At 49.5% G+C, this 11,628-nt stretch overlaps 1 protein-coding gene across 1 annotated transcript in view; it reads right to left on the bottom strand.

Moving 5' to 3' along the window:
- ADAM19 (ADAM metallopeptidase domain 19) overlaps window positions 1-11,628 on the bottom strand; it is a 96,596-nt gene continuing 84,968 nt past the window's right edge. The window contains exons 21-23 of the mRNA XM_055428987.2: window positions 11,348-11,572; window positions 4,382-4,534; window positions 1-3,549 (exon numbers count right to left, since the gene is read on the bottom strand). Coding sequence (XP_055284962.2) covers window positions 3,496-3,549; window positions 4,382-4,534; window positions 11,348-11,572 — 432 coding nt within the window. The 3' untranslated portion in view covers window positions 1-3,495. The remainder of the gene's footprint in view (window positions 3,550-4,381; window positions 4,535-11,347; window positions 11,573-11,628) is intronic.

Raw genomic sequence — 11,628 nt, 5'->3', positions numbered from 1 at the left:
CACCATTTCAAATGACAATTTAATTAAATACAAACAAGGAAAAAAGGCACCATGGCCCATTCAAGTATTTTGCATAGATATACAAATATTGTAAACAATTAATAGGTGAATGAGAGAAAAGAGGATCTGTTTTCCGTGAACAATCTCCCAAATAAAAAGAAAATTCACATTGCCCTGGATCCCAGACACATACGTACGCACACACAGCGGGTGGTAAGAGAGGGTGGGTGGCTCTGGGGGCACTTGGCGTGGATTCTGCAGATCCTCTCCTTCACCAGGTTCCCTAGGGAGGGGTGGGGCACCATTCCAGTTGGCATAGTCTTGGTTTTCTTGGGTGTCCTGCAGAGCTGTTGTACATACATTTAACGCAATCTCTGACTTTAAAACCAGTCCCCAATTTAAAACATGAGAGTCTTCTATACCCCCAGCACACACACAAAAAAAATCTGACATGGGTAAGAGGAGGCTTTGTTCTAAAGGATTACAGCAAGAGATGGGAGAGGGATGTTATGGCCATAGTGGATGGGGCTACGACATCACTCTAAGATCTATAACGAGACACTACGAGATCTGCAAGGCTCTCAGAGCTGGAGCAGAAAGGAGCTTTTCTTTTACAGGGAGAAGTAAACAAGGCTAAAAAGAACCGACGGTAAGCAGGCAGTTACCACTGGAGCCCAGTGCCTGGGCTAAAACTCACTGGGACAAGGAGAGCCAATGCAAGCTCCCTTGAGATCCCTTGAGGTTTACATTTCAGAGATGCCTCCCAGGCTCTAAAGGAAAACAAGTCTAGGGTTGAAAAACCGGTAGGAGGCTAAGTTAGCTTCTAAAAAGATTTACATAGTCTCCATCTGAACAGAAGGCTGGTTAAGTCACTCCACCAAGCCGCAGTTAAGCTCCTTTCCTCCGCATCAGACCCTGAGCATGGACTCGCCCTCAGCCAGAGGGGCATCAGCCCCTCCCCCAAAGGCTGACCACAAAGTCTGTCCCTGAATGTGGTTCTTTCCAGCCATGCTCACTCCTTCCTATAAGAGGCCTCTTCCCTCTGAGCTGTGAGATGCTTACAGATCTTGCAGCCGCTCCACTCACCCGAGCATTCTCCTAAAGAAACTGCCCCATGCCCCTGACTCAACATTCCCTTCCCCAGTTTTGCAGTAATCCCTGCGAGTAAAGTCCTTCCTTCCCTACATCCATACTGGGTTTTGTCACCTCAAAGCAGCACATGGACACAGGAGGGGAGAAGCAGGCCACAGTAGCCAGTCTTGTCCCCCCTGGGCAGCCTCCCTGGCCTGCCAGAATGGTGCCTCCTGCCTCCCTGAACAGAACCAGGAGAGAAACAGTAAATAGAACAGGTTGCCAAAAGTCTTACCAGATTTTAAAAATTCAACCATCTTCCAGTTCACAGTACAACTTTTATCACATGGAGGTGGTACTAAGATAATGGAAAACAAACACACAAAAAAGCAACAACCCAGGTCTCTTTCCGGTTTGATTTCAAGGAGGGTGGATTTCAGATTCAAGAGGCTCACATCTCAGAGCCTTCCACCTCCTGATGGCGGGGGAGGAAAGCTGGATGGAACCACAGGGTCATTGGTGAGGCATGGGATTGGGCTTAAGGGTGATTTTGGTGGGGGAAGTGTTTTAGCCTTTCATTTTCTGGGACCCAGCCTTGAGGCCTGGGGCATCTAGAGTAGCATGCTTAAATGGAAGGCTGTCCCCTGACCCCACCTGGAAGTGAGGATGATGGACATTGGGTATGGGGCGCAACCAGGACCCTTGTCAGCAAGACAGAGGTGTGAATATCACCAACATCACAACTACCTAACTACCTGAGGGAGGAGAACTTCATTTCCTGAGCTCTTTCTAAATCTACCCCAAGAGTCCCCCAGGTGCACAGCCCAAATCTCCCACTTGTCTCCAAACCCAGAACATCAATTAAGCACCCATTGTGTATGGAGAGCTAGAATGGGGCCCTGGGCTAGTGGTTGGGGGTGAGAACTCAAGCCTCTTCCTTGAACTGAGGTTTTCAAGAGCAAACATCTGTTCATCACAGGAGGTGGGCAGCCCCCAGATGCCCAGCACCTTCCTGGGGTGGGAGACAGTCCCAGAGAACCTCGCCGGTGACTCTGACAATTGCCCCAGCCTGCAGAGCACCGCACAGCCCCGCTCCCTGTGGGGAGTGCAGGACCAGAGGAAAGAGCACAAGGAAGCGGATGAGAAATCGTCGTGCTGGTCCCAGCACAGACTCTGCTCCATCGAGGCTGCTTCTCTAGGGAGCTCGAGAGACAGGTCTGCTCTCTGCTCAGAGGACAATAGTCGTCTCGTCGCTGATCAGCCTGGGGATAGTTGGGGTTCCCAGGACATCTGCTCCCTTCCCTACACCTGCCGCCATCCCTGAGGTCCATGCTCAGATTCAGGGCAGGGAGTGAGAGGAAGACCTGCGCTCTGCTGAGGTCACAAAACCATGGACAGTAAAGCCAGGAGCTCACAGCCATAGCCAGAGGCCATGCCAGTCATCACTCGAGAAACCAGGGAATCCCAGGGCCAACCATCAGGCAGGACCCTGACCTGCAAGTCACAGCACCAGGTCCCAGGAAGTCGGGACTGCTGGGGAATCGCATTCCACAGCACCACACGTTGGGCAGGTCCAAGCAGGGAAAGAGAAATCCAAAGCACGAGGCACTTGGAAAGTGCAGAAAAGAGAAAACAGAGCAAGCAAGAATCATGGCGAGCGGATGGCGACCTTTGGCTTGACGGCTCAGAGGGGCCCAGGCTGTGCTCCCCCTGCTGTCTAAACGCCTACAAATAGTACCTGTCTGAGTCAGAGTGACCCGTGGGAATATAGGGAGGGAGGGGTTTGGGGGTGGTGGGGGGTGGTAAGGAGAGGACTTGATTTGTTCACATGTGACCACTGAGCCAGGAGTTATGATCTTGACCAAGCCCTGGGCATGGGAGGGACCCCTCGATCCCAGAGCTAAAAGGGAGGCTAAGTGCCTACCTCCAGCCAGCCTGGGACCATGGAGGAAGACAGAAGCAATAGAAAGCTCTCATATGTACCCTCCGCCACAGACGTGGATGGATGGCTTCTCCAAGCTGAGTCCTGGCCTGAAGGTCTAAACCAGCTTCCCAGCTGGGCTCCAGCTCGGACCACTGGCACCAGCTGGACTGGCACCTCTGCAGGGATGGCCCAGCTGGAGGGTGGATGGGGGAGAAGCAGCCATTCGTCCTCCTCCACTTTCCTGTTCCTGCCTGGGGCTGGATATTGCACAAAACAACACTTGGATGCCGTGGAGTAGTAGTCACTCTGGGCCCCTGAGAAGGCCGAGGAGGCACTGAGTCAAGAAGGAGATTTTCAGAGATGTGCTGGTTCCAGGAGGAAGGGGGCAGGGAGGAGGAGCTCGGAGGCGGCCAGACATGCTTCTTCCAGAGCCCATGGCTAATGGCTCCTTCGTGGTATTCAAAGTCCTCAAGGGAAGGGAGAAGCCCCTTTAGACGAGTCTAGATTTTCGAGCTAGTCATCCCCACAGCCCTCTGTGATCTGTATTCAGGAAACTGGGGGAAAAAAGAGAGGAGGGAAAGAGACGTCAGATCCGTGCGGATTAATGGAATCAGTGGGGTGCTGTCCTCTTGCTTGTGACAGGTGAGCAGACGTGACAGACAGCTGGGAACGACGGTTTCTACAGAAGTCCGTCCACGTGTCTTCTTGTCCATCAACTCCAGTGAGCGGCATGGTGGCACCCCCCACCCCGTCCTGACACCAGCTGATCAGCTATCCCCTCTCCTCCCTCTCGGCAAAGCTGTACCTCAGTCTGCAGAGTTTGCAGGGCCTCGTGGGAACACAGGGCAGTCAGCCAGCTTCCTCACTGGCTCCCGTCTGCCCCAACCCCCAGGACTGGCCGCACAGAATATTTCAGCTTCAAGGAAGATATATTAGGAAAGGCCACTGTGCACAGCCTACCAAAGGCTGGCAGTTAATGGCAATTAACTGTCTTGACCTCCACAGCAACCCGGGGTGGGGGCGGGGGTTGTCTACTGCTGCTTCCTAAAACCTCTTTCAAGATAAGGCATTGGAGACTCAAGAGTGACTTGCTCAGGGCCACTCAGCTCACCAGCTGCAGAGCTGGTTTGAAGGTACCAGAGCTCAGCCTCCTTAACATCAGCTTTCATGTGAAACTAAAACTCCTCTATCACCAAGGGGTGATATCACCAATTTAAGAGACAGTCATTCAGGCATCAAGAAATGCTAAGCTTTTTGTCCTTGGCTTTTGTTCTGGAAGTTCAGCCTTACCCAAGAAGCATGAACTGGTCTGTTTTCTCAACCATATTTGTGTCCCCTGGATCCCTCTGCTCTCAGCTTTCACCTCAGGGGTTTCTGAAGACTCACCTTTGGGGCGGGTGCCATCAGGGGCCGGGTCTGCTGAGGGCCGGAGGGAGGGGGCCACAGGATGGAGGCGCCACCTGGCCTAGGGAGGTTCTTGCGGCCTGGCACTGGGTTAGCCGGGAGTGCCTTCTGCGGCGGCCGAGGCCTGGAGAGATCCTGTGGAGAAAGCCACAAGCCTCACTCAAAGGCCAGAGACTCCCGTTCAAGAGAATACATCCTCAATATGTTACAGGCCAAAAGCAGATGAGAAGGGGGATATACCATTTAAAAAGAATGGTCCCATTTATAAAAACAGATTGTGTGCGTACATGTTTATCTGCTCAGGAAAAAAAGCCTTTTTGGAGAGGAAGTTGGCAGTATCTATTAAAATTAGAAATCATACTCAATTTAGAAGTGATCATTCTCTGGTCTAATACATGATTTCACTTCCTTTTACCCATGTTAGAGAACTATTTGCACAAGGCCACAGAAATGAAACTGCAAGGCTATTCCTCGAAGCACGGTTTGTGACAGCAAAAGAAATTATAAATAATTAAAATTTTCATCAACAAATTACTAAAATTACACAGTGACATATGACGCAGCATTTTAAAAGAATGAAGTAGGCTGATAAGTGCTGAGGGAGAAAGATGACCAAGAGGAATGGCGAGGTGAGGTACAAGCTGCGGAAGACAGTTTAGAGAAACAAGTCACCGTCCCCCAGCCCCCTACCAATGTATGGGGGGATGTCAGAAAAGATGAAGACCAAATTGATAACAGAGGTCAGAGGTTAAGAGTGGGCTGTGCATGGTGAAAGGGGTTGTCCAAGTGAACATTCAATTTTTTTTTAACAAGAGTATATATATGTATATTACCTGTGCAAATAAAATTTTAAAAAAGAAGAAACCATATTTTCCATATTGGTTGTCTGTGGGTGGCACAATTCTTTCCTTTATACTTTCACATTACCTTCATGTTTTACGACCTTCTCAATAAGGCCTTCCCTAATGGCCTTATTTAAAATTATAACAGCCTGCAAAACACAACCATACACAATCTATGGGATGCAGCAAAAGCAGTCCTAAGAGAGAAGTTCATAGTGATACAGGCCATCCTCAGAAAACAAGAAAAATCTCAAACAACCTAGCCTACTACCTAAAAGAATTAGAAAAAGCAGTTTGACTTAAACAAACAAAACAAACAAGACTTAAAGTCAGTTTATGGAAGGAAATAATAAAGATTGGAGAGGAAACAAACAACAGAGATTAAAAAACAATAGAAAAAAATCAATAAAACCAAGAGCTGGTTTTCTGAAAGAATAAACAAAATCAATAAACATCTGGTCAGGCTCACCAAGAAGAAAAGACAGAGGACCCAAATAAAACAAGAAAGAGGAGAAACAACTACAGACATTGCAGAAATACAAAAAAATCATAAGAGAAAACTGTGAACAATTTTATACCAATAAATTGGACAACCTAGGAGAAATGAACAAGTTTCTAGAAACATACATCCCTCCAAAACTGAATCAGGAAGAAATAGATAATTTGAACAGATTCATCACTAGAAGTGAGACACAATCTATAAAAAAAAAAAAACAAAACTCCCTGCAAACAAAAGTCCAGGACCGGTGGCTTTACTGGAGAATTGTACCAAACATACAAAGACAAACTTACACAAATCCTTCTCAAACAACTCCAGAAGATTAAAGAGAAGGGATCAGTCCCTAAGGCATTCTATGAAGCCACCATCACTCTGATACCAACACCAGACAAAATCATCAAAAAAGAAAATTACAGGCCAATATCTTTGATGAATGTAGATGCAAGAGCCCTTAACAAAATATTAACAGACTGAATCCAACACATAAAAAAGATCATACATCACTACCAAACTGAATTCAACCCAGGGTCGCAAGAATAGTTCAACATACGCAAATCAATTAATGTGATACACCTCATCAAGAAAAGACAAAAACCACATGATTGTCTCAATAGATGAAGAAAAAGCATTTGATAAAATTCAACATTCATTCATAACAGAAACTCACCAAAGTGGATATAGAGGGAACATATCTCAGCATAATAAAAGGTATTCATGACAAACCCACAGCCAACATAATACTTGACAGTGAAAAGCTAAAAGCCTTGCCAACTACAATCCCGAACAAGGATGCCCACCCTCACCACTTCTATTCAATATAGCATTGGAAAGCATTGGAAGTCCTAGCCACAGTAGTCAAGACCAGAAAAAGAAATACAAGGTATCCAAATTGGAAAAGAGGAGGTAAAGTTGTCATTATATGCACATGACATGATACTACATATAGAAAATTCTAGAGACTCAAACTACTACAGTTGGGATGTTTAGTGGTTAAGACTCTGTGCTTCCACTGCGGGGAGTACAGTTTCAATTGCTGGTTGGGGAACGACATGCCCCATGGGGCAGTCAAATTTTTTTAAATAATAAAAATAAAAGGGAATAGAATTTTAAAACCTGCACCACTCCCTCATTCAGCATTCCCAGACCCCTTTATCCTAATCTACTTTTTCTTTCTTGGTATATATCACTTAGCCCATTCCACCACTGTATACTCCCTTATTTTTTATTTTCTCTCTCTGTTCCCCACTAGACCAGAAAGAGGAGCAGAGGTCCTTTTCTGTCTGATTCAGTGATACAGCTCAAGCTTCCTGAGGAGGTCCTTATATACAGTAAGCACTCAACATACATTAGTTGAAAAAAATAAATAAATAAAACTCTGCACTACTCAGAAAAGTTTAAATAACTACATCTCTTCTGTGATCAAAAAACAAATTTTAAGGGGCAAAGACTGGATCATGCCACCACCCACAGATCCCCAGGCTGGTACAAGAGAGAAGCTGATTCCACAAGTGAGGGTTTCAGGGCCTGCTGACCTGGATGGTTCCCCTTCTTGAGAAGGTCATGAGCGAGCATAAAAATGGCTAAATGGCAAGCATGGGGAGAGGGTGGGAGTAAATCAGAGATTTTCTGCAAGAAGCTTCTCAGTCAGCAGAAAACGGAGCAGAAATGAGTAAGAGCAGCAGATTCCTGGGACCAAAAAACCACGCTGTTCTGCTCCATTCCTTCCCCTAAGGACCAAGAGATCCTACACCCTTCCAGGCCAGACAGCTGCCAAACCAGAGTGGCTGCTGGAGGCCAGGACAGAGACATTCTGGCGGAAGCAACAGCTGGGTGCAGATGTCAGGATGCAGTGGGGAAATGCTGTGTTCCCTTGGCTTGCTGTGCAAAATGAACAATTTGTGCGTGTGTGTGTGTGTGTGTGTGCACGCGCGCGCGCACACGCACGCGCACGTGAGCTAACAGAGGTGATCTGGGCAGGAACCTCGTCAGCATGCCAACACTGGGCCTCCCCGAGCAGGGTCGTGCCACTGGCCACGTCTGCTTCAGCCCAGCTCGGCTCTACCAGAGGCCTCACCCAACACTGTTTTTCTGGGGCAGAAACAGTCCCTGAACTGCTCTGGCCCAACGCTCCCATCCTCAGCAGCAGGATGGGAGTCAGTCAAGCTGCACAAACCAAACCAGACACTGGGCAGGCGGGGATCATATCCCCTCCCAACCCTCAGCAGTAACTGTTCGCCAAGTCCTATCTATTTTCTTGTCTATACACCCGTCATGGGCTTCACCCTTTCAATGCTACCATCGCCTCTCCCCGAGACACAGTTTAAACCTTGTAACTGATAATGTCTGTGCATTCAGCCTCATCCCCCTTTGATCAAATGCCACCATAGTGGGCCTTTCATTTTTTAAAACGACTTTTTAATTAAAGTGCAATATACATAAAAAACATGAGTCATAAATATACAACCAAATGAATTATCAGAGTGAACACACTAATGTAATCCTTACCCAGGTTTAAAAAAAAGGAAGATTAATAGCCCCAGAAACATCTCTGGGCCCTCTCTTAGGCACTTTGCCTCCCTCTTCCCTAAATGTAGCCCAAAGTGAGATCCCAAAGCAAATCTGATCACATCACCCACATCCCACCACTGTCCTGTTCCCATTGAATGCAAACCCAATTTGTAATCCAGGCCCATGGCACAGTCTGGCCTCTCCTGGCTCTCCAGCTTCTTATCATAGCTCCTTGGGCCCCAGGCAAAGGGGCTCTGAAGGTCCTTCCATCTGTGGGCTCTCTTCACCACAAAGCTTCCCCATCAATAGGTCCCTGGTCCAAGAACCTCTCCTGCCCCTCACAGCCTGCTAACTCCTGCTCACCCCTCAGGTCTCAGCTCCAATGTCACCTCCTCAGGGAAGCTTTCCCAGATTTTCCAGACTAGATCAAGTCCCCGATAACTCTCTTTGTAAGCAAGCTGAACCTCTCCTTCATAGCACTTACCATTACTGTAACTACACACATACCAGTGTCTTCCCCAGCAGGCTGTGAGCTCCAGGAGGCAGAAATGGCTTCTGCTTTGCTCACCACTGCCAGGTACGAAGTAGTTCACACACATGTGCAGAGAGAGCAGAAGAGGTTGCAAAGCTTTGCCTCTCAAGAGTGGTGCATGTCACCAGGCTAGGAGGTGGTGGAGCTGAGACCTGAGAGTGTGGATCCCCCCAGAGCCTACCCTGGACCTGACACACAAGGTGGTGAAGGGTTTGGAGTCAGCCCTAGCTGCAAGTCCTGGCTACTCTACTTACAAACCACCTCCTTGGCCTGGCCCCTTCAACCCTGTGAGACAGCTCCCCCAAACAGAAACTGAGGGCAGCAGAGACTCAGCCCTGGGGCGGTTCCCAGGAAGGGCATCTGCCCAGACTGAATCCCTGCCGCCTGTCCTCAGCACTGTTGAGAAATCGCTGTTTGGGCCTGAAGCCATGCTGGGGGTATGTATTTTGGGGTACCTGCCACTGGCTGAGGGGCCTTCTGGGCTCTGGATTCCTGCCAGCAGCCTCCAGGGCTCCCTGCAGCTGGAGTCCACTACCCAGCCCCTCCCCCAGCCTATGCTCAGCACCTGGGGCTCAGGCTGAAGCCATCTCCATTCAACAAGCCTCCAGTGCAAGATTTTTTTGAACACTGGTCTCCGTGGACTGCTCCCTCCCTCCCTCCTCCTCTGTTCTCCCCTTACACCCTCGTCTGCGCATGCTTGCTTTCTCCCCTCTTGTTCCCCTTCTCTCTCCTTCTGTGCCCTTCAAAACTCACATGTGGCCACTCTAACCCCCAGTGTCTCAGAATGTGAGTGTATTTGGAAACAGGGCCTTTAAAGAGGTGATTTTGTTGAAATGAGACCGTTAAGAGCGGGCCCTAATCCAATCTGACTGCCGCCCTTTAACAGGAAATGTGGACACACAGAGACATCGGGGCACACACGCACAAAGGAAGGACCGCGTGAGGACACAGGAGAATGCAGTCACCTGCAGGCCAAGGAGAGTCGCCGCAGAGAAAACCAAACTACTGCACTTGCAGCCTCCAGAACCGTCAGGAAATAAGCGGTCTCTGTGGTTTCGGCACCACCCCAGCCCCAGTCGGCCGTGTCTGTGACAGTTGCCCAAGGAGCCTAACACTCTCCACGTCCTCTTCTCTCCCCCTCTTTCTTCTGGCCTCTTCTCTCCCTGCAGTCTTTCTTTTCTCTTTCTGTATGGAATTTTCTATCCCACTCCTGCCCCAGATGAGAAAAATGGGACAGCAGCAGTTTTGCAGGGCTTCCCAGGTGGCACGGGAGTAAAGAATCTGCCTGCCACATTCAGAAGATGCAGGTTTGACCCCTGAGCTGGGAAGATCCCCCTGGAGAAGGAAATGGCAACCCGATCCAGTGTTCTTGCCTGGGAAATTCCATGGACGCAGGAGCCTGGTGGATTATAGTCTACGGGGTCACAAAGTCGAACATGACTGAGCGATGGAGCATGCACTTGCAGCAGCTTTGCATCATCAGAGAACCAAACCTGTTGCTCCTGGCTCTGCTGAACCATGACACTGCCATGTCCCAGGGACCCTAGGACCTGGAGCCAACCACAGTCCTTAGGGGCACGGACAGCCTGGGCCCCCTGGACCATGCCCAAGAACAACAGTCCCAGGAGGAAAATGGGCAAGTCCATTACCCCAACTGAGGGTAAAACACAGGTGGTTCCGGAAGGCACTACGCCTGGCCACTACCCAACATCTGTGTCTGTGCTGTAGGAACTCCTGCCGGAAGGTATAGCTGGAGTCATCAGAGCACAGACACCCAGGTAAACAGACTGCTGGGCAGGATGGCTCTGCTTCTAAAGAACACCATGATGTGGGGATAGCCCAGACCCTGCCCACCCCTCGCAGAGGCTGGGGCCCTTGACCTGCCCCCCGGATGAGCAAAGCATCACCCTACATCCCTCAGGAAGACTTCCCGACTTGTGCAAGGTACTGATTGGCACAACTTGGTAGATTAAGTACTATGATGAGAGACATACAGGGACAGCGAACTTGGGCGTGGGGGTCAGAGAGGGCTTTTTGGAGGAAGCAGCATTTAACAGGAGATCTAAGAATGAACACGAGATGTTGATGCAAAGGGAAGAAAGTGTATGCGGCAGAGGAAACAGCATTTGCAAAGGCCTAGCAGAGAGGAAATGGCAACCCACTCCAGTGTTCTTGCCTGGAGAATCCCAGGGACGGGGGAGCCTGGTGGGCTGCCGTCTATGGGGTCACACAGAGTCGGACACGACTGAAGTGACTTAGCAGCAGCAGCAGCAGAGAGGAAAAGACCACGGGGAACTGAAACACTAACTGAACATGCACGTTTGGGGTGGAAGTCGGGCACTGGCTTGGCACAGAAGAGGCCAACCAGGGAGGAAATCCTCTGCAGCATATTTCCCCGTCTCATCGCCTCACATTCTGTGTGCCCAATATGGACCAGAATGCAGGAAAGGCAGCCAGCCCAGGATTCAGCAAGCTCTCTCTTCCCAGCCTCCATCATTCCTCATTCCTCATGGCTGATGACTTGACAACTCATGCTCCTGATCCAGGGTTGCTGAGAAGCCACTTACCTGGGAGAGGACGCACTTAGGTGCAGGGGGCACCGGCCGACTTGGGGGAGGTCCCCTGGATGATTCTTTCCTTTCTACTGATGGTCTGGGCCCTGGGGAGTTTCTAGCAGCCTTGCTGAGGTGTGCTGGTGACGGCACAGGTGGTGACACGCTATGCAGGTAGTCTGGAGGGGGCCGGGGAGGAGGCTGGGAGGGCTTCCTCAGGGTTTCAGGAGTGTTAGTCACCTGTATGCATAAGACGAGGAACGCCTGAGGAACAGGAACCCTTAATGCACTTAAAA

This window comes from Moschus berezovskii, chromosome 8 (assembly GCF_049115385.1).
Source record: "Moschus berezovskii isolate FMDL1 chromosome 8, NW_MosBer_1.0, whole genome shotgun sequence".
In the NCBI taxonomy this organism is placed as follows: Eukaryota; Metazoa; Chordata; class Mammalia; order Artiodactyla; family Moschidae; genus Moschus; species Moschus berezovskii.
The sequence above is the reverse complement of the archived record's forward strand: the minus strand, read 5'-3'. Positions and strand labels throughout refer to the sequence as shown.